General features: G+C 48.0%; 1 protein-coding gene across 1 annotated transcript in view; it reads right to left on the bottom strand.

Annotated features, from left to right (window-relative positions):
* NIBAN1 (niban apoptosis regulator 1) overlaps positions 1–21,684 on the bottom strand; it is a 128,449-nt gene that overhangs the window by 7,804 nt on the left and 98,961 nt on the right. Inside the window, exons 6-12 of the mRNA XM_036272151.1 lie at positions 17,754–17,869; positions 11,927–12,031; positions 11,452–11,614; positions 9,487–9,674; positions 4,695–4,856; positions 3,828–3,938; positions 1,081–1,188 (exon numbers count right to left, since the gene is read on the bottom strand). Coding sequence (XP_036128044.1) covers positions 1,081–1,188; positions 3,828–3,938; positions 4,695–4,856; positions 9,487–9,674; positions 11,452–11,614; positions 11,927–12,031; positions 17,754–17,869 — 953 coding nt within the window. The remainder of the gene's footprint in view (positions 1–1,080; positions 1,189–3,827; positions 3,939–4,694; positions 4,857–9,486; positions 9,675–11,451; positions 11,615–11,926; positions 12,032–17,753; positions 17,870–21,684) is intronic.

Raw genomic sequence — 21,684 nt, 5'->3', positions numbered from 1 at the left:
GCTCCTAGATCACTCCTGAAATGAAGACGTAGTAATAGTATTCACCACGCACTGAGTGCATCACATGTTACCAGTGAGCGTGAGCTGGGTGCGGACTCTGCTGGTGACCGGCTCGGTGATTTGGGGCCCACTGCTTAATCCCCCAGGTCTCCTCATTGCTTCAATGAGGATATAAATAGGACCTCTTCATAGGTTGTCCTGAGAGTCACTGAGCTAATCTATGCAAAATATTTAACACGGTGCCTTGCAAGTGGTAAGCACTCATCAAGTGTTAATTGCCTCATTCTAGTCTTCTCAGTCTTAAGAAGGCTACGGCAAGGTCAAACTATCTCCATTTTCTAGAAGATGACATCTAGGCCAAGAGAGAAGAAAAGTGACTTGCCCAAGGCCCGAGAGCCAATACCTGGATGAACCAGGACTTGAACCCCGGTTTTGACCCAGCCTCCAGAGTGGGCACGCCCTCTGCTCTGCAGACAAAGTCACACTTCCTAATCATGGCTGTCACTGAGTGCCTGGGGTTTGGAACAGCTTTAAATGATTTTGTTTCATTGATTTCACCAAACAAACATTACTGGGTTTAACAGAACAAATATCCTCCTATAATTAATCATGTTACTTAAGATCTTTTCCTGGATGTAGTGGTCAAGTTTCAGATGACATGTTGGACCTGTGAGTCATACTATAATGAGGAACATCTGGTATTCTCAGGTGTTCTACGGCAACCCTTAGCTTGGCTCAAACTCAGATCATTACCCTTTGAGATTTTTGTCTGGTCCAAGGGGCGGCAAATCCTGCTGTCTGCTTGGTTTGGTAAATAAAGTTATGCTGAAACGCAGATGTGCCCATTTGTCTATGTATAGACTATGGCTGCTTTGGGGCCGTAACAGCACAGCTGGGTAGTTGCAACAGAAATAGCATGGCCCATGAAACCTAAAATATTTGCTATTGGACTATTTACAGAAAAAAACTTGCCGAACCTTCTACTGTTTGCAAGCACATCATGAGCAAAGAAAAGAAAAAGAACACGCTTGAACTTCACGGGCAATAAGAGCAGGCTCCCTGGAGTAACCCAGCCCTTACTGGTTTGCACGTGGACGCCAGAGCCTTCTGCACGGTGGGAAGTGTGATTTGAACGAGTGCCTCTTGAAATAGCCTCTTCCGGATGGTGCTGCTGTCATAATCATATTGCTGTCAATACAGAGATAGAAACATACGCTAAATTGCAACATTGCAATCTGTTAACTTTTGCTTAAACAAAAAACTCAGCCATCCACTTCAACTCCTGCCCCCTCCTGATTTCTGAGGACCCTTGTGGGGTTTCCAAGGTCTCAGGGATCTTTCTCTGCAATTCTCTCACATTCTAGGTGGAGGTTCTGATGGATAATGGCCCATCTTATCCTCCCCTCTTGCGGATACAGACACTGAGAGAAGATCAAAGCAGCAACTCCTGCATCATAAAGAAGTTGGGGCTAGAACTGGGGGGTGAATTTGTACTTTGTCACCCCTCTCTTGTGGGTCCCTGGGAGCCATGATGATGTACTCCTTTCATTCTACACCCTAAGAGCAGGATTTGTGGGTTGTGATGATTTCCATGTGGGCAGAGAGGGTCTGGCTCACAGCTATATTAACACTGTGGCATGTTAGCCAAAGAAGTTGAGTATCTAGAACAAGAAAGATGATGATTTCACTGTGTACTGCATGGATCACCCAAACCGAGAGACCAGAGTTTGGTTATAGATGTCACTTCCAGCGGATCACAGACATACTGGAGCATAGTCACACACATGTGAGCAGAATGGTCAGGCCAAAGAAAGCATGGTTAAAGAGATGAAGGCTTTTGTACCGAAGGGAGTAACTTGGGGCTGAATTATAGCTCTATTCAAACAATAAAGGGCTACCATGTAGAACAGGGATATTAACAAAGAGGGTTAGAACTAGGTTAATGACCGCTGAGAACTCGGGCTTAACATTAGGAAACATGTTTTTGCTATTTAACTTTCAGAGAGGTATGAAGTATCCTGACACTGGAGGTGATATTGACACTGATACCTTTTTTTCTCAATTTCAAGTTCATCATTATTTGTGTTGCCATGATAAATAATGCTTTTAATGTCAATACTTTGGTTGCCAGAGTTTCCTGCTGCCCGTGACACCTCAAGATCAGGTGTGAAATTCAGGGACCCCCTCCTAGGCTCCGCGGGACTCTGATCTTCTGCTTCAAGCCATGTTTAGGGCAGCGATTTGCTAACTCCTTCATCTCATGGCACACATGAACTGATTACTAAAAATCTGTGGCACCCCAAATAATATGCAGTATTTGCCAAACTGACAGAAAAAATAAAATAGGTATAATTTTGTTTCATTCACACCAGATGGCTATTATTATGTTGGCTGTTGCCATTTTTTTAATTTGACAATCGAAGGGAAAAGAGGTCAGTACCCCTAACTAAATAGTCAGGTAGTGCATGTTTTAAAATTCTTGTGGCACACTGGTTGAAAATCTCTGGTTTAGTCCAGCCGGTGTGGCTCAGTGGTTGAGCATTGACCCATGCACCAAAAGGTCGCCAGTTCGATTCCTGGTTGTGGGGCACATGCCCTGGTTGTGGGCCCGAGTGGGGGGCATGCAGGAGGCAGCCAATTGATGTTCTCTCTCATCGATGTTTCTATCTCTCGCTCCCTCTCACTTCCTCTCTCTCTAAAATCAATAAAGAAAAAAAAATTTTTTTTAAAGAAAATCTCTGGTTTAGGGGAAGGAGGAAGTAAAAAATTAGTGCATTAGGCTTAAGGATAGTTTAAGCTGTAGAGTCACCATTGACCAGACTGTTGAGCTTACATAAGTCACATAAGCTCTTAGAGAGTCAGTTTCCTCATCTCTACAGTGGAGACATATTCTAATTATCTCACAAGTTCTCGTGAGGATCAAATGAAAAGGGATAGGGTTTTAAAAGCTTTAAAAACATAGCATTTTTTTGTGCAAGCTCCTATTATTTAAACCATCTTTATATGTACTTAAACACTAAGCACAATAAACATGAAACAATTTCACGCGGCCGGTATCTCTTTTCAGGGGGCAGGTATCTTTTTCTTAGAGTATATTTCTTTTGCCATGAGATGTCAATTTTTCTTTAAAATATTGGGCTAATTTAGCCCTGGCCGATTTGGCTCAGCAGTTAGAGCGTCAGCCTGCGGTCCAGAGAGACCCAGGTTCGGTTCCCGCTAAGGGTATGTACCTCGGTTGCAGTTTGTCCCAGGCCCTGGTTGGGTCGTGCGGGTGGCAGCCACTCGATGTGTACCTTTCACATAGATGTTTCTCTCTCTCTGTCTCTTCCTCTCTCTCCCTCCCACTCTATCTGAACAAAAAATGAAAAAATGTCCTCAGGTGAGGATAAAAAATTTAATTTAATTTAATTTAATTTAAAAAATAAATAAAATATTGGGCTATTTTAAATGTAGACTATTCAAAGAAATAGGCTGTGCCTTGCCTATTTGTATATTCCATGCAACCTATCATAATGCTGTGCTTATAATGGGCAGCCAGTAAATATCAAGTCCAATTGCTTTGAAAGTAAACTGGGTCATGTCACTTCAGCTGATGGGCAACAATGCTGAGAACCTGAGGTCCCTAAAATAGCCACTAGATGGCAGAAGAGGCATGAAAGTCATGCTGGGGGACCTGCTGGTACTGACAGCCAGGGAACCTCAGGGCGGGGAATGGGAAAGATGAGAAAGAAAAAGGGGGAAAGGGAAAGAACTTGGTATTTTCCACATAAAAAGAAACAAGGGTCACATTCTTGTTTTATGCTTCCCACCTGAAAAAGTTGTTTTACCTTTAAGACTCGGAGTTTAACCTTCTCAATGGCGACTGCTGTTTTGGAGGCCTCTCCTTGGAGATGTGGGAAAAGCAACTGTTCAAACGTGAAGACCGCGTTCTGCATGAGCTGGGAACCAGAGCAACACAGAAACAGCACAGTCAGAGGCGGGTCACTGCCCCACATCTGCCTAAATCAGCTGGGGAGAAGGAGGGGAAGGCCATCAGGGATGAGTCCCCTCGGGCACTTCTCTGAGGGTGACCCAGGGCAACAGGCCCTCATCCCACCAGCTGAACTGTGCAATAAATAGGCACATGGCCCCAGGGGGATCAGTAAGAGACCAGGAAATACACACACACACGCACACACACACGCACACGCACACACACACTTGCATGCATGTATATATACATACATGTATGTATCCGTTCTTCTCATCTCTTCTCCTTCCACCCTGCATACACACACACACACACACACACACACACACACTTGCATGCATGTATGTATCTGGTCATCTCTTCTCCTTCCATTATTGGATTTTATATATATATAATTTCAATAAATAAAAAATAATTTGGGAAGATCTATGCCATCAGAATCACTGGTGGGGAATAAGCATCGGTAGTTCTTACATGCTCCCCAGGAGATTCTGATGTGCAGTCAGGGTTAAAAGCACTGACTTGCCCAATCACGAGATTATTCAGTGGTATCGCGTTATTTCCCTGCGATGTTTCTACTCTGTGATGTTCATCAACATGGACGAAAGATGAACCCAGCTGGAAGGACAGATACGATGGCGAAGGCACACCGGTCCTCTCTTCCAGAACTTGCCCCCCCCTTCCGCTCCATCCTCATCCCCAGCGGCCCCCTGCAGGTGCCTACCTCTTGCATGTAGTTCTGGGTCCGGTGTACCACCAGGTCCACGTGGGGAAACCTAAAACGGCTCTTGAGATCCTGCAAGCGCTCCTGAAGCAGGATGACTTTGCTATAACAAGGTTCCATCTTCACAGAATCCAATGGGAGGTTCATAAGCTGGTCCAGATGCTGTGTTTGGGGGCGGGGGACAAAACACCTTTAGACTTAGGAGCAATATTACACACATATTCCATGAATTCTATTTTTTTATTCCTCCCCTGAGGATATTTTTCTATTTATCACTAGCTAGAGTGGGAGGGAGGGAGAGAGAGACAGAAAGAAACATCCATGTGATAGAGCCACATGGACTGGTTGCCTCCTGCGTGGCCCACCCAAGGCCTGGACGAACCACAACCAAGGTACGTGCCCTTGACCGGAGTCAAACCCCGCAACTCACTGATCCGCGGGCTGACACTCTAACCACTGAGCAAAACTGGCCAGGGCTCCATAAATTCTAAACCATCAAACGTATGTTATTAGAGTGAATCACTTCTTGGATCACTGCATCTGTGAAATCTTCAATTGTCTTCCTTCCTTCCTTCCATGGGTCCCTGGGGCAGTTCTATTGCTAGGACAGAGGCTAGGACAAGGACCAACTGGACGACGGGAGGACCTGGGGATACATTCAGGGTTCCAGTCTTCCTAAGCTCTTGATGGACGGACCCCAGCGGTCACTTCCGGAACTCAAGAACTAGGCAGGTAGGTCCTTTGGCACATGGAGCTGTGGGCTGGTGAGCCCCTACGGCCTTCTGGAACGAGTGACATCCCTCTCAGAAAACCCCAGGGAGGCCAGGCTCTGCCATGTCCCGAGCCTTCCTCCTCCACAGGTTCTCTGGAGTGCTAGTGGAGAGGCTGTGGGAGGTAGGAAGGGGCCTAGCCTGAAGAGGTCCCCTGTTTTAAAAATTGAGGTCCCTTCTCTAGTTTGCACAAGCGAGCAAGAAAACGGTGACCAATCTCATCTCCTGAAGACCCCAAGTGCTACCAACACACTCACACACTATGACTGTTGTTGCCAACAGAATGCATTTCATTTTCTACGCTTATTTATTTATTTATTTATTTATTTTATCCTCACCCGAGGATATTTTTCCATTTTTTGTACAGATAGAGTGGGAGGGAGAGAGAGGAAGGGAGACAGAGAGAGAAACATCGATGTGAAGGGACACATCGAATGGCTGCCACCCGCACGACCAACCAGGGCCGGGGACAAACTGCAACCGAAGTACGTGCCCTTAGCGGGAACCGAACCCGGGTCTCTCCAAACCGCAGGCCGACGCTCTAACCGCTGAGCCAAACTGGCCAGGGCTCTACGCTTATTTAAAAATAATTTTTAAAATCAAATATTGGAGATCTAGAATAAACAAGAGAGTGGGTGGAGACAGACAGAAAGAAAGATGCTGAACACGGAGGCCCAGGGAGAACTGGGGAGTATAGGAGTGACTGAATTATATAGGATGTGGTGTCTCGTTCTCAGGTCACAGAAAAGACATAAATCTAGATTTTGAGATTTCTCTAAACGGAAATTTAAAGAGAGCCCAGCCCTGGCCGGGTGGCTCAGTTGGTTGGAGCATTGTCCTGTGTACCAACAGGTTGGGGATTCGATCCCCAGGAGTCAACCAATCACTGTTTCTCACATCCATGTTTTTTTTCTCTCTCTCTCCTCCTTCCCCTCTCTCTAAAAATAGATAGATAGATAGATAGATAGATAGATAGATGCAATAAGCAACCTCAAAATGTACAGAATGATCTTGTTTGTGTACAATGATATGCACGTGTGCACAGAGAAATAAGAAAGCAAAGGGAACAGATATATCTGGTCTTATCCACTGATGTGTAGAGATGTCTATCACATATCAAGTGTAAAACCAAGTGGACAAGTTATGTCTGTCAGGGATTCTCACACTTTAGGTTGCAACAAATCCTCTGGAAGTCTCATTAGAGGACACTGCTGAGCCTACCCCCCCGATTTCTGACTCAGTAGATCTTTGGTGGGGGCCTGAGAATTTGCAATATGAACAACCAGGTAATTAATGGTGATGATGCTGGTCTAGAGGCCACACTTTGGTTTTTATCGAGTCTATATTTTTGGAAACAAACAAACACATAAAATTTATATAAATGAGGCTATATGCGAATATATTTGTCTGAACAAGGACAAAGTATGTGAAAACACATTCTAAGCTATGTATATTAATAATTCAGAAAGTTGAGAGCAGAGGTGGCCTAGGAGTTGGGGGTGGACTGGGGTTGGGTGGGTATGAGTGATTAATTTTGCATATATATACATGCATGTTATTATTTTTGCAATTTGAAACCATTAATAAATGAAATCAGGTAGATGGATGGATGAATGGGTTATTGGATGAATGGAAGACAGATTAGATGAATAGATGGGAGGGCAGATGATTGAAGGGAAGGTAGGGAGGGCATGGTGAGGGGAGGGAAGGGAGGGAGGGGATGGTGAGGGGAGGGAAGGAAGGGAGGGAGAGGATGGTGAGGGGAGGGAAGGAGGGAGGGGATGGTGAGGGGAGGGAAGGAAGGAAGGAAGGGAGGGAGGGGATGGTGAGGGGAGGAAAGGGAGGGAGGGAGGGAGGGGATGGTGAGGGAAGGGAGGGAGGGAGGGGATGGTGAAGGGGAGGGAGGGAGGGGATGGTGAAGGGAAGGGAGGGAGGGAGGGGATGGTGAAGGGAAGGGAGGGAGGGAGGGGATGGTGAGGGAAGGGAGGGAGGGAGGGAGGGGATGGCAGGGGAGGAAGGGAGGGAGGGAGGGATGGTGAGGGGAGGGAAGGAAGGGAGGGAGGGGATGGTGAGGGGAGGGAAGGAAGGGAGGGAGGGGATGGTGAAGGGGAGGGAGGGAGGGGATGGTGAAGGGAAGGGAGGGAGGGAGGGGATGGTGAAGGGAAGGGAGGGAGGGAGGGGATGGTGAGGGAAGGGAGGGAGGGAGGGAGGGGATGGCAGGGGAGGGAAGGGAGGGAGGGAGGGGATGGTGAAGGGAAGGGAGGGAGGGAGGGGATGGTGAGGGAAGGGAGGGAGGGAGGGAGGGGATGGCAGGGGAGGGAAGGGAGGGAGGGAGGGGATGGTGAGGGGAGGGAAGGAAGGGAGGGAGGGGATGGTGAGGGGAGGGAAGGAAGGGAGGGGATGGTGAGGGGAGGGAAGGAAGGAAGGAAGGGAGGGAGGGGATGGTGAGGGGAGGGAAGGAAGGGAGGGAGGGGATGGTGAGGGGAGGGAAGGGAGGGAGGGGATGGTGAGGGGAGGTAAGGAAGGGAGGGGATGGTGAGGGGAGGGAAGGAAGGAAGGAAGGGAGGGAGGGGATGGTGAGGGGAGGGAAGGAAGGAAGGAAGGGAGGGAGGGGATGGTGAGGGGAGGAAAGGGAGGGAGGGAGGGAGGGGATGGTGAGGGAAGGGAGGGAGGGAGGGGATGGTGAAGGGAAGGGAGGGAGGGAGGGGATGGTGAAGGGAGGGAGGGAGGGAGGGGATGGTGAGGGAAGGGAGGGAGGGAGGGAGGGGATGGCAGGGGAGGGAAGGGAGGGAGGGAGGGGATGGTGAGGGGCGGGAAGGAAGGGAGGAGGGACTGGTGAGGGGGAAGGAGGAGGGCGAGGGAGGGGATGGGAGGGAGGTCAGGAAGGGAGGGACGATGTGAGGGGAGGGAAGGAAGAAGGACGGGAGGGAGGGGATGGCGAGGGGAGGGAAGGACAGGAGGGAGGGATGGTGAAGGGCGGACGGAAGGGAGGGAGGGGATGGTGAAGGGAGGGAAGGAATGGAGGGAGGGGTGTGTTGAAGGAGGGAAGGAAGGGCGGGAGGGGATGGTGAGGGGAGGTAAGGAAGGAAGGGAGGGAGGGGATGGTGAGGGGAGGTAAGGAAGGAAGGGAGGGAGGGGATGGTGAAGGGAGGGAAGGAAGGGAGGGAGGGGATGGTGAGGGGAGGTAAGGAAGGAAGGGAGGGAGGGGATGGTGAGGGGAGGTAAGGAAGGAAGGGAGGGAGGGGATGGTGAAGGGAGGGAAGGAAGGAGGGAGGGGATGGTGAGGGGAGGTAAGGAAGGAGGGAGGGGATGGTGAGGGGAGGGAAGGAAGGGAGGGAGGGGATGGTGAAGGGAGGGAAGGAAGGGAGGGAGGGGATGGTGAGGGGAGGGAAGGAAGGAGGAGGGGATGGTGAGGGGAGGGAAGGAAGGGAGGGGATGGTGAGGGGAGGGAAGGAAGGAGGGGATGGTGAGGGGATGGAAGGAAGGAAGGGAGGGAGGGAGGGATGGGGATGGTGAGGGAAGGGAGGAGGGAGGGGATGGACGGGGAGGGAGGAGGGGATGGTGAAGGGAAGGGAGGGAGGGAGGGGATGGTGAAGGGAGGGAGGGAGGGGATGGTGAGGGAAGGGAGGGAGGGAGGGAGGGGATGGCAGGGGAGGGAAGGGAGGGAGGGAGGGGATGGTGAGGGAAGGGAGGGAGGGAGGGAGGGGATGGCAGGGGAGGGAAGGGAGGGAGGGAGGGGATGGTGAGGGAAGGGAGGGAGGGAGGGAGGGGATGGCAGGTGAGGGAAGGGAGGGAGGGAGGGGATGGTGAGGGGAGGGAAGGAGGGAGGGAGGGGATGGTGAGGGGAGGGAAGGAAGGGAGGGAGGGGATGGTGAGGGGAGGGAAGGAAGGGAGGGAGGGGATGGTGAGGGGAGGGAAGGAAGGGAGGGGATGGCAAGGGGAGGGAAGGAAGGAAGACTAGATGAATGCACATAAGGCCCCAGGCAGATCCTTCACAGGAACTCCCCGGCTTCGTATCCTACCTCCTTTAGCTGGGCGCCGTCTTTGCTGGTCTGAAAGTTCTGGCTCAGTTCCTCCACTTCCTTTTCAAAGAGCGAGCGGACCTCGCCGAACCCTGAGCTCACGGGCCCCATGAGCTCCTCCAGGATGGAAGCCAGGAATGGCTGCACGCTCTCCGCACAGCTTCTCTCCGCTGGCTGGGCCACCATCGCTGCGGTGGGGGACAGCAGGAGCCGTGACTTAGGGCCCTGGATCCAGGCCAGAGCCACGCGACAGCATCAAGGTCAAGGACAAGGCAGAGCAGCACAGGGCCCCGCCGTGTCCACCAGCACAGAAAACCATGAGTGCTCTGCAAACAGGCAAACAGAACTCCCCCTCCCGAGCTTCCCTCCGCCCCAGGATGAAAGGCCCTTCTACTGGGTCCCTGAAGCATGCAGTGCCTGACACAAAACAGAAACCGCCAGCGCCCCTCAAGCATCACCATTATATGTGCATGGTTGGACTTCTAAAACCACAAGTCACTTTTTTAAAATGGAGGCATAATTGATGTCGAACATTATATTAGTTTCGTGTGTACAACACAATGATTAATAATTTGTATAAAACAATTTAATAAGTTTTCATTCTTTTTTTTTTTCTAAGACTCAATCAATATAATTCAATTCCCCTCTCTCTTCCTCAAGAGATTTTTCTAAAAACTTTTCTTGGGCAAATGGAAACAAATTCCTTTCAGTTTGTCATCCCATCTCCCATTGCCCCCTCCCCACTAGTTTTTATTGTTTTTAGGTTTTTTGGGTGTTAAACACCACTTTTTGTTCTGCTCGTTAAGGACAATATGCACAGTGATAAGAATGTCCAGAGCGCAGGAAATCAGAAGGAGGGATGGAAAAATGCAACCATATCCCCACTTCCCAGAGACAAACGCCACCCTTTGCTTCAGAGGAGGGAGAGCATAGTAAAGAGTCTGCTTCCGGAAGTGTGGCTGGGACACAGAAATCTGTCTTATTATCGGTTGGTGGTGGCGGTGGTGTTCAGGGCTAAGGTGATCTCGTGATTGGCCAGGTTTGGAGGCAGGGATCCAATGAGGAAGCCTGCGCTGGAAGAGGCCTGAGTGTACTCGGGGCCTGGAAGGCTAGCTCTGAGGAACCGGCGGGTCACACAGCCTTGTGGGAGCCGCACGGCACCGAAAAGCAAGAACACACGCTCGGTGGCCAATCCTCCCTTAGACAGATGGAGAAACAGAGGCCCGGAGATGTTAGATGGCTTGACTAAGGTCACATCCTAATGTGCAGAAGCAGAACTACACTTCAAGTCTACTTCTTAAGTTTCCATTGGCAAATATTTCAGTGCACAGAACTTTTCAGAGTTATGGAGGCTCATACTGCCTCTAATTCTGAGACTCTAAGATGACCAATATGACTAACCTTAGGTCCAACTCATAAATATTTGGGATAGAAAATATTAAACGGGTCATGAAATTACTGGGGGGAGGAGGCCTTTCAAATGCGTGATTCAGATATAAAAACAGTCTGTGACGTCTGAAAATGACTTGCTTGATAACCCAACGCAACATTGCTTGCCAGGAGAATGATGAATTATTGATCAGCTAACCCTGAGAGAAGACCTATCTGAAGAGCATCTGATGGGAATTTCAGTGTGATCGTGAGCAGTGGTCACAGGCTGTGTCTACTCAGTGTCGGAAGTGCCACACGGGGGGGGGGGGGGGGGGGCGGGCAGGTAGCATCAGAATTCATAGGCTCCACCACGAGGCAAGAAGCAAAGTTCCCTCCAGCTGGTTTCACTGGCGTTTTCATGGGGGTTGGGGGGGGGGCTCCACTCACTTCTGAACAGACTCCTGTTACAACTGTGATCACTTCTTCCCCGTTCCCTGTTTAATCCTCCTCTGAAACCATGAGCTCGAACTACGCGGTGCAGCCCGAAATGCACAGCCTATTTCACCAGCAGGAACATGGATGGTCTCCACTGACCTTTGATCTTCCCAGCTAAAAAGTTCTTGGAGTTCACGATCTGATCCATGTCTGAACGGATGGTGCCTTCCAGGCCCTTGGTCAGGGCCCTGCATTCCTCCTTCAAGGCGCTTAATCCCTCTGAAACTTGGTGCTGAACCAGGTTGTAGGCCTCCTCCAGGAGCTGCAACAGGGATCAACGCAAAAACTGGGCCTCTGGGTGTGCAAGAGGCCACTGAGTCAAGTGCAGGGAGGAGGGGCCATCACAGATTATCGAAAGGTAAACAAGGCTGCACACACATTCTCATGTTTCTTTCAAAGCTCGAGGCTGTTCGGATCAGTCCTCGTTTAAGTGAGCCTGAGCAGACTTGAGGTAGGCTGTTCTCTCTCCAGGGAAGGAGTTAGTTTGAAGAAAAAGAAAAGCTAACCCTAAAAGGAGAAGGGAAAGGGATGTTTATTTGGAGTAGCACAGAGGCAGAGAGAAGCCATCACTTACCCCGAGCCAGGCCCGCTTCCTGTCATTCTTCTTCCCCTTCATTTTAGGCAGAAGGTCTGTCTGAAGGGTGGGCAGCAGCTCCTCCATCACCAGGTGACTCAGGATCTGCGGAGGGGGCGGGGAGTCAGCCCCCAAGTCGTCAGTTGGTAAGGCTGAAATCTGCATCATGCCTGCTGAAATTGTCAGGACTGGCCATCCCCATCCCGGCTACATGGGCTTGTCCTGAGCTACATGGAACCTGCTCGGTTAATAGTGTCACTATTCATGTCCAAAGTCATCAACCTCATAGAAATTTGGGTCCGAGGCCACCAAAATCTCAATGAAGGCAACCTTAGAGGCCAAACGTTCTCAAACATCTGCAAGGAACTTTAACATCTGCTGAAGTTTTCCATCAGAGAGGACAAATTCCTCAAATTCAAACTCCTCGTATCGAAAGCTAGAAGAAGCGAATGCATTTTTAAAAAGAGGGAGAACTTCAATTCGGGATAAGGGCGTCCTTAGCAAAACTGTGGAGGGGGTCAGGCTTGGTGGTGGTGGCTTCTGTCCTCATCTGTGACCCCTGATATCGTTCGTCCTCAGACGACCTTGGGATCTAGGTGTCATCATGGTCTTCAAGTTTACTGTCCCCTGAACCCCCCTCCATTCTCTTTAAAGTTGAGAGAACGTGGTGGGTGACAGATACTCTGGAGTAACTAGACCTTTGTGGGACGAGCAGCAATGTGAGGGAGGGAGGTCTAATGTTTTCAGGGTGATTTTTAAAATTGTTCCCAAGTCTCTCCTAAGATTTTGCCGAGTTCAATGAAAATGTTTCTTCTGAACCTAAGCAGTATTCCACATGTCCCCACACAACGCTCCCAGTGACACCGGCCCCTCCTTCTCGACGTCCCCTGCACCCCCGCAATTGGATCTGTCTTCTTGTTCAAATTCACTTCGCCCTGCGTCTGTCGGGCTCAGAGCCCAGCTCTCAGCCTTCGACCCTGCATCAGGCTACAGACCGAGATTTACAAAAGAACAAGTCACTGGGGGAATGGAGGCAGGCACAGAAACACAGAATCGTTTCACATCTGCTCTGTGAATTTGAAATAATATTTTTCCAAAGTAATTGACCTCATAGAAATTCAAATTCAACTTTGGGAACTAATTAAGAAAGAGTTTCTCTGAGGTCATGGGTCAGCCTCGCTAGTGGAAATACTCATGAGCTCACTGGACGACCCTTTCGCCAGGGCTCTGTCCCAGCAGGACGTGATGCTCTCGCTGAACTAAAGAGGAACTCTCCCCGCGTGGAGGTGGGCAAGCCATCCAGTCCCCCGTGCCCGTGGGCTCCTGGGAGAGAAGGCTGCTCGGGTCAGTGCAGCAAGTGGGGGGCCCATCACGTGCGATGAGAAACTCTGTAGTGTGACAAAGACTATCATGGAAATAGGGCTCCCACTAGTTCTGCTAATTCATGGGAGGAGATGTTTTTACCTTTCTTAACCATTTTCTTGGGATAGTCAAAAGGTGAACCAGCATTTTTAAGAACGTAAGAACTTGACATGTGCAAACTCCATGGAAATCAGCAGGTCCAACAATTACAGTTAAGTGGGTAGTTAATGATGCCTGGACCCCACTTGCTTAATGGAGTCAGTTCTTGTTTGGAACACACGTGCCCAAGAGCGAGGAAAGTGTGGCGGGGGAGAGTGGGCCGAGAGCGTGGGAGTCTGAAACCAGAACTTAGCGTCAGTGGGAAGGTGTTAAATGCAAGGTGATGGTCCTAATGATATTAATCACCCCAATTCCTCCTTTTGCAGAGAGTGGTTTGAATCTGAGCACAAGCACAAAAGGGGTTTGAAAAGATGAAAACGTTACACAGGCCAAAGAGAAAGAATGTTCCATTTGGGTGGGCTTGTAGTTTTCTTTCAGACTTTCCCATGTAATGTTCCAAGAAATTTCCTTGCATTTTATAACTTCAGCAATTGAAGTATATCCAGGGGGAAGAGAAGAGGGTGGGAGTGAGCTCAAGGCCGGGGGCGGAGGGGACAGCACAGGCCAGGCAGAGCCCCTGGGTGCAGAGCCCAACTGGGTCTCATTCAACACCACATCCTCTTCCTCTAACCCCAAAACCTACGGACAAGGCCAAAAAACTGTGGTGTTTTCTTGTGTTGAAGCCACAACTATCCTGTGGCTATGCTGCTTGGCCCGTCTGGTTAATTAAAAGGTAAATTATAAACATACCAAAAACAAGATCTTTAGATTTTGCAAAATGCTTTCCATCATGGCCTCATTTGATGCACTGATATTGACGAGCAGAAAGCAGATTTACTCGTATTCAAGGACAGTTGTCCCTCCTTATCTGCAAGGGGTACCCTCCAGGATCCCCAGGGGTGCCTGAAACTGCAGGTAGCACCAAGCCCGGGATGTACTAGGTTCTTTCTGATATAGGCATAGCTGTGATCAAGTTTAATCGATAAATTAGGCATAGTAATAACCAATAATAAATAGAACAATTATAATCATGTACTGTAATAAAAGTTTATGTGAGGCTCCCCTCTCTCTCTCTCTCTCTCTCTGTCATAACTGATCTTATAACCGAAATGGCTGCTACATGACTAATGGGTGGGTAGAATATACAGCGTAAATAGAGGACAAAAAGGATGATTCACGTCCCAGGCACAATGCAGCAGGACTACGAGAGCTGTCATCATGCCACTCAGAACAGTACACACTTTACAACTTATGAAGTGTTTATTTCTGGAATTTTCCATTCAGTATTTTCAGACCGTGGTTGACCGTGGGTGACTGAAGTGTGGAAAACAAAACTGCAGATAAGGGGGAACTATTGTCTTTTCGTCTGTATTAATATTCTGCACTAACAGTCTGTCAGGCAAGTTAGTCTGAGATGTTTGCTTGGCCTGGACACTTGCCTAAAATAACCACGGCCACGAGAGCCTGCCAACTTGCTGCGTGAGTCATGACTGCGAAGATAATAAGGTAACAGTGATGAGAATCTGAACATAGGCCCCCAGGGTCGAGGGGCTCGGGACAATTTTATGGTTAAGTTCTTAGTGGAAACAATGCAAATAAACCCAGGGCTTTAAACAAAAGATGTCACATTCTCAAAGCCGGTTACGCCACGCCACATTCTTTAACCACGTGGCAGTTGCTTTGGGCCCTGACCCCTTTTCCCTGCGAGTCTGAGGACAGACATTGCTTCAGCTCTGTGCAGAAGAGGTTACAGGGAAGGTTACCCTCCCCAGGCCCCACACAGGAAAGTTCTGGAAGCCATTTCCTTTCTAGCTTCTCTAGGGATGGGCCGACTCGGCTCAGAAGGCACCTCTGTCACAGACTGGCTTTGTGACTCCCAACAGCTAACTTCTCTAAGGTTCTGGCTCTCACCTGGGGGCTGAACAATGACCCCGAAATGCCTCTCCTGGACTCACGTGTTGTGAGATTGATTTCCCCAAAGACACTCAGGTTCCTGGGGATGCAAAACTTCTGGGGTCACTTGGTAACTCCAGCTTTTACTGAGCTCTGCTGGGGTTTTGGTGCTGTGTTCCCACTTCAGGTATTTTTTTTTAACCTCACCCAAGCACATTTTTTGATACTTTTGTTCAGAGAGAGTGGGAGGGAGAAAAAGAGAGAGAGAGAAACATCGACGTGAAAGGGCCACATGGAGTGGTTGCCACCCACATGACCCAACCAGGGCGGGGGACAAACTGCAACTGAAGTACGTGCCCTTAGTGGGAACCGAACCCGGGTCTCTCTGGACTGCAGGCTGACGCTCTAACCACTGAGCCAAACCGGCCAGGGCCCACTTCGGGTATTTTATACTGCCAAATTAGCACCTGCCTACGACTGTTCTGCCCCTGCTTTAAGATGCCCATATATGTACAGACCCGCACATGTGCCCACACACTCTGAGGCTGCCTTGTTCTCTGGGTGTTTCTAGGTAGTCTCGCGGCACGGAGTCAGCCGGGGATGAGTCACTTTGCCCTCTGACCTTACACGTGGGCCCCAGCAAACAGCAGCAAGCCCCCCAAGACAAGCCCGCAACCTCAGTACTCAGCCCCGGGAAGGATTACTGAGTGCCTGCCTTCAGGGGCATGGGGAAGGATTGTGAATTGACGTGAGGTTTCAAGTGAAAGAAAAAACCTGAATCCGGCGGCACAGCTAGATTCAAGGAGTTCAAGGTGGTGTAACTAGGCATATTCCCGTGGTTGGTGTTGATCTTCCACGGGACTGGAAGTCCGAAGCTATCGTTTCCTTTGCCACGTGTCCCCGTAGCATGTGATCCTGAAACAGTCGGCTCCACGGGCCAGGGACCGTTCTGCCCTGCCCGTCTCTGATCGCTAGCACCCAGCAGAGGGCCTGGCATCTGGCGGCTCAGTAAATAGTTGCTGAATGACTAAAACCGGGCAAGTCAACGCCTATGCTTTCTTCTAATTTCTAATTTACAAAATGAAAATAATAATAACTGCGCTACCCGCCTCATGAGATTGGTAAGATGAACAGATAGAGTTAGGATGTGAACATGGGAAAGTATCTCACAGAGGCATTTTAATGTTGATGCATCTATTAAATATGTTTGTTCAGATGACAGACCAATCAGGGTCAAATACGTCAGCCTCCCCTTACGCTTTTGTTTTTGGCACAAGTATGGTTAGTCCTTAACCCTCTCAGATTTATAAATAGACGTGCTTCCCCAAAATACCAGAAACCAAGAATTGGTTCAAGTTCTTGATAATTTCAGGGTGGCAAATAAAGGAGTTTAGAATCCACCACAAAAAAAAAAAAGGAGAAGAAGATTCTGAGTCACACAGTAAAACAATGAAAACAATTCCATCTTCATGTGAAAGTGTTTTCAGCTTTAGATGTTTAATGACCGTACAAAGGCAGGGCACCATCTGGCATCTTCCAAATATTGCTCCCTAATAACGAATTTTACTGGCTCCCGAAAGAGGCACCTCTGAAGATGAGGGGAAATTAAAGAAAATCATTCATGGACTCTGTGTGCCTTTAATTAAATAACATTAAATAAGGCCATTCCCAGCCTCCTCTTCCTGCTGAATCAGCCCCGTGACTGGCGTCCTCGTGGAAGACGGGTTCCCATCGCAAAGCACAGTTTCATGGGAGATTTGTAACAACGTCCCAGGGACCAACTCATGGTTCTTAGCCCATGACTGGCATTTACTTAAGGTCATGGCAAAGCCTGCTGAACCGCAGAGAATGACAAACTAGAAAAAGGTAAATGAAACCTACAGAACACTGTCTCGTGCTTTTAAAATGTGTCTCCTTTAATTGCTTCATTTAGAAATCACGCAAAAGATAGAGACAACCACGTGTCCAAGAGGTTTCCAAAACATCTCATTTAGCTCTGACAACTCTGCGAGCCAAGCATCATCGTTCTTTCAGAGGAGTCACCTGAGAGGCAAAGAGGTGAAATAACGTGGCGAGGTTTGCCCCGTGTCTGCTGGGACTTAACTCATCTGCCTGCAGTGCCCAGCACACACTGCACACCCGACCACGCTGTTCCCACTGACTTCTACCCTGGAAGAAGGTCGTCTGAAAGGGTACTCGCTTTTGTAGAAAAACCAGAAGCAGCTTTTCTCATGGCCCGGGTAGTATTTTTGGCTGCCCTAGTTCATGCCTGGTCTGGGAGTCTGTGGAGTGGGCACCCAATCCCGGGCTCGCTGACCAAAGGCTTCCAGGCAATGAGAGAAATGGTCTTTGGTTCCACATCTTCCATTTTTGCAACTTATTTTTTTGTTTGTTTGTTGGATTGTTTATTATGACCCTGACCCCCTACCACCCAGACAGAGAAGAAAACGCAGAATCCCGAGCTCCGTGTTACCTGGATTTCATCCCCAGTCATCATTTCCCACGGGCCGTAGTGACCTTTCTCCTGCCGGAAGAACTGCACCGCTTCTACAAAGGCTTGGGCTTCGAACGTCGTCTGCTTCATGTAATCTGAAAGAAAGAGGCGGGGCATTTAGCAAAGAGAAAGACTTCATTTGACGTCCATGGCTCTTCAAGTGTCATGGTTCAGAAACCCAGCATTACCTGAATTTTGTAAGGAGCAGAATTGTGAGACAGAAAAATTAATCATGTACTGAATTCAAAGTTCAGTTGCAGGTGTACATCATGTTGTCTGCTCGCCATGCTAGCTGAATAAATCTGTCAATTACTGGGCACACTGGTTAGAACCAGATGGAAAGCAGATACATCCCTCTGTCTGTCCCCTGTAGCTGCTTCTCTGTCTCAGGCACCTAGGCACCTGGTACACTACCTACCTCCACACCTCACACTAGGGCAGGCCGTTCCTTCCCGGTGTCATCCATGGTCTCCCTCCCTTCCCAGCAACTAAACTCCAGTTTCTTTGTGAGCAGATATCAACTTCTGTCAAAAGCACCTCAATACATATGCTGATTTATGCAAATGAAGGGCGATAATGGCTAACACATATAGCAGAATATTGTTCTTCTAAGCTTGTTATGTATTTCACTGAAACCTCACAAAAACCTCTGAGATGAATGTTGTTAGCATCCCCATTTTACAGATAAGGAGATCCAAAGCACCGAAAGATGAATGAATGGCCTAAGGTCACACAGCTGGTAAGGGTGTGGACTCAGGCAGTCTACTCCAGAGCCTACTTTTAACACTGTACTGCACTACCTCAAATACTAGTTTTATGGGTTCGCCCTTTCAAGCATATTGGCTTTAAAGGTGTCATATCTGAGAGTAATATCCTACCACAAAGAAATTAGTATCTAATGGTAGGATTTTAAGTATGGCTGAATGGCCTTCCCAGAATTCCACAAATCACACTATGCATGAAAATGTCTTCATCTATACTATGGATAGAATGTTTGTGTCCCTCAAAATTCATATGTTGAACCTTAATCCTCAGTGTAATGATATTGGAGATAGAGACTTTGGGAGGTAATTAGGTCATAAAGGTAGAGCCCAGGTTTAGTGCCCTTAAGAGAGGTCTCTCTCTCTCTCTCTCTGTCTCTCTCTGTGTGTGTGTGTGTGTGTGTGTGTGTGTGTCTCAACACAAGATCAACCTTGACCTTGGAATTTCAAATCTATGGTATTTTTGTTACAGCAGTCCAAACTGACCAAGGCCATTTTCAACTCCTAAAACCAGCTATTGGAGGACACAATAATAACAGAATTACAGATATCTTAGCAGGGAAATGAATTATAAAAATAATATCATCTAACAACAAAGAAATCAAATTGTAGAAAGGAGAAATAAAGTGGTCAAAGCCAGCGATTCAAAGGGCCTCATCTCCTGCCTCCTGCCTCTCCCCCTATAGGACAGAAAGTCCCCTTGCCCGTGACATGTGACCTGCATTTGCAGGGCAATCTGAGCGTGGTCAGTGGATCCATGGGGGTCCTTCAGAGGTTTAGACCGGCAAAGACTGAATGGCTCAGACAGGGACTGGGCAGAACTAAAAGAGGATCAATCTACTCTGAAAGGTGATGACCAATTAATAGGTTGTAGATGACTCTTCTGAGATTGGTTTCACAGGTTGTAAGCCTCAGGAACTTGGGAAAGAGAACATAAAATTCAAGGCATTGCCTCTATAAGAGCCCAAGAAAAATTCTTCACAGTGATGATACTAAGAAACTCTATCTTCAAACATGTGGAACAGTAACTGACATTTCTACACCAATATAGAGATTTAGCCTAACTCCAAATCCTGAAAAAAGGCATGTTCCAAGAATCAGGTTTTTATTTTGTTTTTTTTTTTTTTTTTTTTTTGTTTTTTATCCTCACCCGAGGATATTTTTCCATTTTTTGTACAGATAGAGTGGGAGGGAGAGAGAGGAAGAGAGAGAGAGAGAGAGAGAAACATCGATGTGAAGGGACACATCGAGTGGCTGCCACCCGCATGACCAACCAGGGCCGGGGACAAACTGCAACCGAAGTACGTGCCCTTAGCGGGAACCGAACCCGGGTCTCTCCGGACCGCAGGCCGACGCTCTAACCGCTGAGCCAAACCGGCCAGGGCCAAGAATCAGGTTTTTAAATGGAAGTATTTTCTTCCTTGTTATTTTTCTGGTGTGGCTATTGATTTTGTTTTTCATCTTAGCGGCTTGAAAAACAAAAATTAAGGTCTTGGTATAAACCTGACAACAAGGAGGCTGTGATATGGGGCTGGGTACACTGGGCGGGACTTCACCAGCGGAGACAGAAACTGCAATTATCACATCGAGATTCCAGATTGACTCATGTGCTCTTATTTTTAACAGCTGTTTTCACTTCCAACCTAAGGAAACAAAGAGATGGAATAAAATGTGGTACTTGGATGGAGTGAGTATCGCCAGAACCACGAGCCTGGGAATGGAGTTTTAAATTCTTCCGTCCTTGCAAGGAGCGTGGACTTACTTATTTCTTCCCCTGCTGATCTCAGTAACTAGAGGAGCTATTTGAAATCCTGCCCATACTTTTTATACCTGTCTCAAAGCACACGATGACGCTCCCACAGAGGATTGCATTCTCAAAGGTCTTAAAAAAAAAAACTGAAGAAACAGGATTTGAGACAATGATGTGCGAATCAGACGGTAGTCAAAGAAGAAATAGAAGAGCTAGAGTGTAGCAATGGTGGAGAAGAGGGCACCTTAATGTAGGCAGAGAAGAAGAGTATTGGTAATCAAATGGACCACAAAGGAAATTACAGTAATTGAACGTCAGCACTGCAGCCTAAAACAACGAGGGTGTGGACCTGAATTCCGAACTCTTTACCGTTAAGACAGACCTTAATGGATTTTAACTATTCCTTTTCCGTAGCGGAAAAAGAATCTAACCTACTGCTTCGTCATCAGATTTTCAGTTTATAAACTGATTACCTTCATTTATATAAAACTTTAAGAATAGTCTCTCTGCCACGCGGTAAATTGCTTTATGGAAACTGGTTCTTATGACTATTAAACAAAGCTCAAAGGCAACAGCCAGATCATTGAGGAAATAAAGAACAAAGGTTTGCTTTGCAAAAACAGAACTATATTGCAACGGTAACATGATCTTCATTTCTTCTAAGTTGTTCGCAAAGGCATTGCTGAACGCAGCCAGAAAGTACAGGTGTTTGAGAAGAACCAGATTATCAGTTATTTGATCAACTTCCTGCCACAGGTCTCATGGGAACAAAATCTAGGATCACAATCACCCACTCTCCTGCCAACAAGCAATTGAGACTGTTTCAATGGCCCCAGAATCAACAATGGCTTTGGTCTTTAAAAGCCTTCTCCCTGCACATCGACTTCAACAAATGGCTCAGACTCTACTTTCCCAACATGCTGTAATTGTGACGATGCTTCAGGAGACAGATGTGCCGGGGAGAGCTCAGACATCATTAATTCCAGCTCCCTCGTTTTATGGATGAGGAAACTGGAAGGAGAAATGGTTCATTTCTCAGCTGAAGGTCACACAGCTGGTCAGAATCAGAGCCAAAAGTTGAAAAAGTGGCTCTGGCATGTCATAAATGACTTTGGCATTCATACTTACTTAAATCATGGACTATGGGAGTTAGGAGCGATCTGAAAGGTCACCCACCCCAAGCTCTTGTTCAATGCTGGGAGCCTTCAGAATTCCAGACGGACACTCATCCGGCCTTAGCTTGAATATTTCCAGTGACAGGAAGCTCACAATTTAATGAAATAGTTCTTTTCACTGAACTGCTCTAATTATTTGAAAATTTTTCCTTCTACTGAGCCAAAATCTGTTTCCATGAACTCTCGCTCTCATTAACCCCATTTCTGTCTTTTAGAGCAAAATT

This window comes from Molossus molossus, unplaced genomic scaffold (assembly GCF_014108415.1).
Source record: "Molossus molossus isolate mMolMol1 unplaced genomic scaffold, mMolMol1.p scaffold_m16_p_20, whole genome shotgun sequence".
NCBI classification, from domain to species: domain Eukaryota; kingdom Metazoa; phylum Chordata; class Mammalia; order Chiroptera; family Molossidae; genus Molossus; species Molossus molossus.
Note: the sequence above shows the minus strand (reverse complement) of the source record. Positions and strands in the feature narration are given on the sequence as shown.